This window comes from Cyprinus carpio, chromosome A20 (assembly GCF_018340385.1).
Source record: "Cyprinus carpio isolate SPL01 chromosome A20, ASM1834038v1, whole genome shotgun sequence".
NCBI lineage: Eukaryota > Metazoa > Chordata > Actinopteri > Cypriniformes > Cyprinidae > Cyprinus > Cyprinus carpio.
The window spans coordinates 11,078,927-11,085,544 of NC_056591.1; the positions used below are offsets into that span (position 1 = coordinate 11,078,927).

General features: G+C 39.3%; 1 protein-coding gene across 2 annotated transcripts; it reads left to right on the top strand.

Annotated features, from left to right (window-relative positions):
- The first annotated feature begins 396 nt into the window (after nt 1-396).
- LOC109066040 (zinc finger protein 513-like) lies at nt 397-5,491 on the top strand. Of its 2 annotated transcripts, none has more exons than XM_042777597.1 (5): nt 397-612; nt 914-1,027; nt 2,524-2,658; nt 3,794-4,489; nt 4,555-5,491. In XM_042777597.1, exons 2-5 carry the CDS (start codon nt 988-990, stop codon nt 5,319-5,321), a joined length of 1,638 nt encoding a protein of 545 aa, XP_042633531.1. In that variant the 5' UTR covers nt 397-612; nt 914-987; the 3' UTR covers nt 5,322-5,491. The 2 variants fall into 2 exon arrangements, with proteins under 2 accessions (XP_042633531.1, XP_042633530.1); XM_042777596.1 differs by having other exon boundaries at nt 398-612; nt 4,549-5,491.
- The last annotated feature ends 1,127 nt before the right edge of the window (nt 5,492-6,618 follow it).

Below are 6,618 nucleotides of genomic sequence, written 5' to 3' on the forward strand. Positions count from 1 at the left end.
CAAACACAATACGTAGCCTATAATTAACATTAATAATTACTAATAATAATTTGGACGACAGCTGTGTATTTTGGACTGTTCGAATAGTATAGAAAGAAAATATTACAAAATTGATTGTTGTTGTAGCGTATTATATACCTAATATAATATAATATAATATAATATAATATAATATAATATAATATAATATAACATAATATAATATTGTTGTCATAAGCAATAATTATTCATAGATATTGCGCCCATAAAAATGAATCAAATGCGGTACAAAATTAATTTAATTAATTTTAATTAATTAATCTAAATGTAGATTTTCCTTTATTGTAGCTATAATATCGGACAACATTCCATAAAAAAGGCGAAATGTAAAAATAGAGCAGCAACGTCCCCGGAAATGCGTAAGCGAGGAAACGGATATACGCAACGTAGCGGAAGAAAATGTACACAATGGCAATTTGTAAATCAATTAAGTTATGAAAAAAGAGCATTAATTGCCTTTCTTTGTGGTGGATGTGTTACGGAATGGCGGACTGAGAGCAGTAGAGCCCCGTCAGACGCCGCTGTTTTGCCTCGACGGGAACCGTTATTTAACGAGTCAGGCAGAAAGAGCAGGTATATTTATGACATCTGCTGAGCTTGACAACATAGCAGGAGTTGAGTGTTTAGATTTGTGTGTTACATATCGACTGACTAAACACACAGGCTGGGCGCTCGTGCAGTTCAGCACGTGTACTACATGAACACAGACGTGCATTCTGTCGCACTGCGAGATTAATATACATCTTTGATTGGCTGTAAATGACGCAAGTCTTATTTATCTTATATGCCACTGTAAGATTAGCATGTTAGCTCCTAGATGCGCCATGTATGTGTTAAATGGGTTGTTCTGACGCGTAATTCAATGCTTTTAAAGGATACTGTGGAGAATGAGTTGATTGTTTTCGAGGGAATCCAGAGGAGGTTGCGAATAAAAAGGCTAACTGGAAGATGCCAAGAAGAAAACAACAGAATCCACAACCAGTCAAGTGTAAGCTGTTTTCTCATTTAATATTGTTATTCGTTCATTCCTCTCACATGCGTTTAGTTTTTGTTGGTGTTTACTAATTCAGCGAAAAAGCATAGAAATTGGTCATGTGTCTTGTTTTATATTTAAAACTGTCACGTGCTCTTGGAACCACTTACACTTGGTAACGACTGGTTGGTTATATGATTATATTTAGTTTATAAAATAATTTACATACATATATATATAAAAGAGAAATCTATTTGTATTGACAGAAAGATAATAATTGCACTGCAATGTGTTTTGATTTGATTTTGAATTGTGATTTCAGGTGACTGGTAGATTCTTCTGATGATTTTATATGCTGTGTATCTAGTGTCCTTTATTTTAAAAGTTGTAATGTTTCTAATAAAGTAGGAGTTAATTCTGTGTTTGTGTCGGATTACGAAGAAGAGCTGAATTTTGCTTGTAATTCATATTAATATTAAGCAAGTTTTAAGATTTTTAGATGAATGTGGTAAATAACTGTTATGGTAATTGAATGAATAATAATTTACTTGCTGTAAACATAGCCTGCTTCAAAAGTACTGGTTGTGCCATTATTGTTTCTCCTTTCTTAAAAAGTTGTGATTATTTTCAGTCTCGCCCAGCAGATGGCAGTAAAACTACAGTAAAGCCAGAGCCTGTTACTGGCCAAGTCCATGCTGCTAGATAGGCTGTTTCTTTAACTTATTTTTCCTTTTTTGTTTTATGAAAATCAAATTAAAACTGTCTTGGAAAAGATGTACATTGCCTTCTTTGTTTATTTTTACAGTTTATTTTCAGACATGTATAAAGCTGTTTTTTTTACCCTTGTAAATCTTAAAATATGAAAATCCATAATTTTGAGATCTAAATAAATTATGATGATTTTTGATCTTAGTTTTTGTGTATTTTTTATAGTGATTTGCATTTTTTATTTTTATATGGATTATCTATAAAATAGTTGAGATGAAATATGAGACGTGATGTGTGAGGAAAAAATATCAACACAAATTACATTATTTTATGTCAGCATAAATTATTGTATTCCCAGTCAAGCTGTAATTGTCATATTATGTAAAATATTACTTACCTGGAATCAGTTATTTTATTCAGAATACATATCCCCTTCAGAATAGATAAATTGTGGCTTGGTGGAAATGACAGATAAAATAAATCAGAATTATTATTATTATTATTAAAAAAGAAATTCCACAGGCCACAGTTCTATGATTGTTTTGAGAGTTATATTTATTTTAATTAGTTATTAGACCAATTGTTAATTGTTACAAATGAATATAATCTCACAGGATGGTGTGCAATTTACTGTAAGTCTTATTGTTTGTATAATAAATGTTCAGCGTGACTTAAACATCTTACAGCTGCTGTTTAGTACATATTTTTACATCCTTTTACCTACATATCTATATCATCTATATCTATATAGTTGTTTTTGAATGCCATTGCTGCTGTATTTGACTTTGACCCTTTGCTTTCAGTGGATTCTGAAGATGGTTTAGGCACTGTACGTCCAGCAAGCCTTACCTTTGAGAGCGACTTTCTCCTGGGACAAGAACTCGAGTTTTCAGATCCTGACAATGACAACAAGATCATAGGCCTTGAAAAGTTCTCAGGTGAGTTACGTGAGTTTCTAAGCCTAACTTGGAAATAATACCTAATGGTAGGAAATATGAAAGGGTTTAGACTCTCATGGAAAATCCAAAAATATTGAGGAATTTTAAATATTTTCATAAAATTTGTTTCTAAGTGAAAACAATCATAATTTTTACATATAATTTTTTTGTGAATATATTTATAAAATGATTTTTCAAAATTAATTAGGCTACTTGAAAGTAACTTTTATATGATGGCTACTGCTAAGTCTTGAGGATTTTAAACATATGCTTTAGTTTGCTGTATTGTTGGCATTCGTGAGGGGCCATATGTGCTCAATATGGGACATTAACTGCAAGACTGACTGTAATATTAGTGCTATTATGCAAACGTGCTGCATTTTGTCTGTCAGCAAGCAGTGTGATCTTTCATGTCCAGATGGGAGAAGTGAGCCTACCGGTCTGGAAAATTTCTTTGGTTTTGGCATTCTGACAGAACATACTATTTCAAAATGGCAAATCAGGAAAAAAAATACAGTATGCCACCACTATTATATAAAGGTCATCAAGACACATTATAATAAGGCATTTAGCCGTCGTCATCATCATCAGCAGGACCATTATAGTCATCATCATTATCATTAGGCTGGGTAATCGCCCACCTGGGGTTTCTGAAATGGGCACTATAAAGGCCCGTTCAGACTTCAGACTCACACATTTCTACACATTGCATGTGCATCAGGAGCTTGCAGAAGGAAAACAACGTTTCATGGAAAGACAGTGAGCGGAAACACTGTAGAATTGTGTTCTGTTGGAGTACCACCCTTTATTTGTTGCTATCATAATTTACTTAACGTTTGTCCGCTTGCTTAGTGGGTAAGTATAAATGCCAAATATTTTTCAGTATATATTTTCGATGCATGCAATCTTGCATAAGAGATTTACCTTTTTTTCGTCTTAAGTAACTCATAATAGAAAGATATTAACGTTACCATCAACTTTACATATTACAGAAACTGAAATAATGTTCTCTTATCAGCCCTAAATTGTTGAAATTCCTGTTGTAATTGAATGCTTGCACACTATCTCAGATTGCAGAAAATCTATCTATACAGCTGCATAATGTAATGCAGTGTCTTGCTGTGGTCCTGTACAGCTGACATCAGTTTGCCTGGCTTCCCCCTGGGAGACGAGGAAAGCTCCCCCTTCAGCCGCCTCAGTATGGAGAGTGACGCTGAAGACCTGCGTGCGACCGAAAGCGAGCGTGACGAGAGGGTTTCTCAGTCTGCCTTTCCCTCTTACCTCTCTTGCAGGGGTTGTGGTCAGCTCCTGGAAGACCCCCTGGGACCAGGCATGGACTTGGTGGGGCCCTTCTGCATGCGCTGCTGTAAAGGGAATGCGGATGGCGTTGCGGACAGGAAGCTCTGCTCAGGCTTAGGTTTACAAGCGGAGTCTAGAGGGGGAGGGAATGAGGGCGCTGCTGGCGAGGATGGTTCCCTGAAGCTCCACTCATGCACGCTCTGTGGTTTCACGTCACGCTACACCAATCATGTTAAGAGGCATATGAAGACACACAACGGCGAAAAGCCGTACAGGTGTCTGCTGTGCTCCTACGCTTCAGCACAACTAGTGAACCTTCAAAGGCACTTGCGCATACACACTGGGGAAAAGCCCTACAAGTGCAACCACTGCACGTTTGCATGCAGTTCCTTAGGGAACCTGAAGAGGCACCAGCGCATGCATGCGGCTGTAAGCCCGGGTCAGAGTGCCCCTCAGCCAGTAAGTGGCAATGGTTTAAACCACACTACCCCGAGTCAGAAGGAAAAGGAAGCGGCTCCTGTCCCCACCGAAGGTAAGTAAGGTTCTGCTTTGTGTCCTGAAAGAATGTTGAGAGTTTTACAAAGAGTTCAGTTGCAGGTGCTGTGCAGTCGGGACCCCACGTGGGAAGGGATGGGAGCTACTTGCACACCTTTGATGGCTTGAGGCTTCCACAGCAGTCATCGGCAGGGGTGTTGCAGTCAGGACAGGCTGCTTCTGAACCTGCCACCCTACCCCCCATGTTCTTCCCCTTCACTTGTCGGCTGTGCGGTATGGCCCTGGATGACGAGGATGGATCCTCGGCCCAGATATGTGCAAAGTGCACCCTGGAAATGTTAACTAAGGACACATCCGGATGCCCTGCTGAGCGAGGGGACAAAGTCTACACCTGTGCTGCCTGCCCTTTCATCACCCACTACCCGAACCACCTGGCCCGCCACATGAAGACCCACAGTGGAGAGAAGCCATACAAGTGCCCGCAGTGCGACTACGCCTCCGCCCACTTCGACAACCTCAAACGGCACCATCGAGTACACACTGGTGAGAAACCCTACAAGTGCCACCTGTGTGACTATGCCTGCGGCAACCTGGCTAATCTCAAGAGGCACCAGCGGGTGCATTCAGGCGCCAAACCCTTTCAGTGCGCAATCTGCAACTACAGCTGCAACCAGAGTATGAACCTAAAGCGGCATATGTTACGCCACACAGGTGAGAAGCCCCATAAGTGCCAAGAGTGTGGCTACACCACTGGCCACTGGGACAACTACAAACGACATCAGAAGAAGCACAGCCTGACTACAGATGGCTGGGTTAAAGTGCAGATGCCTGGAAACGAGGAAGAAGTGGAGGACGAGGAAGAGGTGTAGCCTCTTATTGCAAGACAGTTGTCCATATGAGATTTTACTGTTACAGCATAAGTTTTGTTGGTTGTTTCTTCTTTTTCTTTGTGCCCAGAGTCATAATTTTAGACATTTCTTGGAATTATCCACGAGCTGCTACATGAAGTCATGCATAAATTAAAAGACAGTAACCTGAATGTCCTAATGCAAGGTTTGTCCAGTTCTGCTCCTGGAGGGCCAACCTTCCTGCAGACTCTAAATAAACACACCTGAAATGGCTAATCAAGGTCTTTAGGATTACTTGAAACTTCCTGCCAGGTTTGGGAGAGATGGTTGGCACTAAATTCTGCAGGAAGGTGGTCCTCCTAGAGCAGGTTTGGACACTCATGATTAATGCCTTTGAACAGGGCAGTTTGTGTTACACAAAGCTCTCTAAGAGCATTCTGAGCCTGATTGTGGTTCATTTATCAGTGCCAAACAGACACTACTGCCATAGGAAATATTTATTTAAGCCTTGAGCTACATTGCATGCACTTTGACCTTGGTTTGCTTTTTTGAGGTTTTATGTGATTGATCATTTGTCTGTCAGAGATCTTCTTGAGCCTACTGATGAAAATGTCTTCAAAAATTCAGCATTATGTTGTCATCTTTTTCAGCATTATGTTGTCATCATTTTTGCTCTCAATAATTTTGGGGGATTGTGTTGCTTATTAATGTGTGTATCATCTTGAATGTGAAAAATGCCATTTGTCTGAGTTTACTTGAAGCAAAATGGTGCATAGTGGGTATTCGTGTCATGCTGAACATAGAGCTTTTATTTTTGTATGTGATTTGATTTTTTTTATCTCCGAGGAATGTTTGGCATGTATTTGCCACCCATGGCATTGTTAGCTACACTGAAGGACAACAGAAACCATAAACCCTAATATGCAGTTAAACCTTCAGGTTGCCAAAAACGTCTTTGAACTCTTGTAGGTGTGTGATGCTTGAGTGTTTTCTTGTTATTATGCAGTGGTTTCATCAATGCCTTAAATATTCTCAAATAAAAGAGTTTGTGTTGAAACTTCCTTGTCAATTTATTTGTCAACTTTCAGTCACAAAACTGCTCAGAAGTCAGTTAGTAGTAGACCAGCAGGATATGATTAAGATGCTGAGGCAGGCAGTGTGCAATCCTCACACTTCCATAATGAAAGCTGTAATCCTCCCAGCTCTCTGCTGTGAACAGCTCCGGTAAACATGCTAATGAAGACAGAGCCCCGTCTGTGCTTCACCAGAACACTAACAACTCTTACAGCGATCTTCATGCTGTTAGATTGTGAGAATG

What these genes read in the sequence shown, in the direction of transcription:
- LOC109066040 (XM_042777596.1), top strand. Translation starts at nt 988, where the DNA reads ATGCCAAGAAGAAAACAACAGAATCCACAACCAGTCAAGT. An exon ending in AGGCCTTGAAAAGTTCTCAG is followed by an intron (nt 2,659 to 3,793) that starts GTGAGTTACGTG and finishes GGTCCTGTACAG; the next exon opens with CTGACATCAGTTTGCCTGGC. An exon ending in GGCTCCTGTCCCCACCGAAG is followed by an intron (nt 4,490 to 4,548) that starts GTAAGTAAGGTT and finishes CAAAGAGTTCAG; the next exon opens with TTGCAGGTGCTGTGCAGTCG.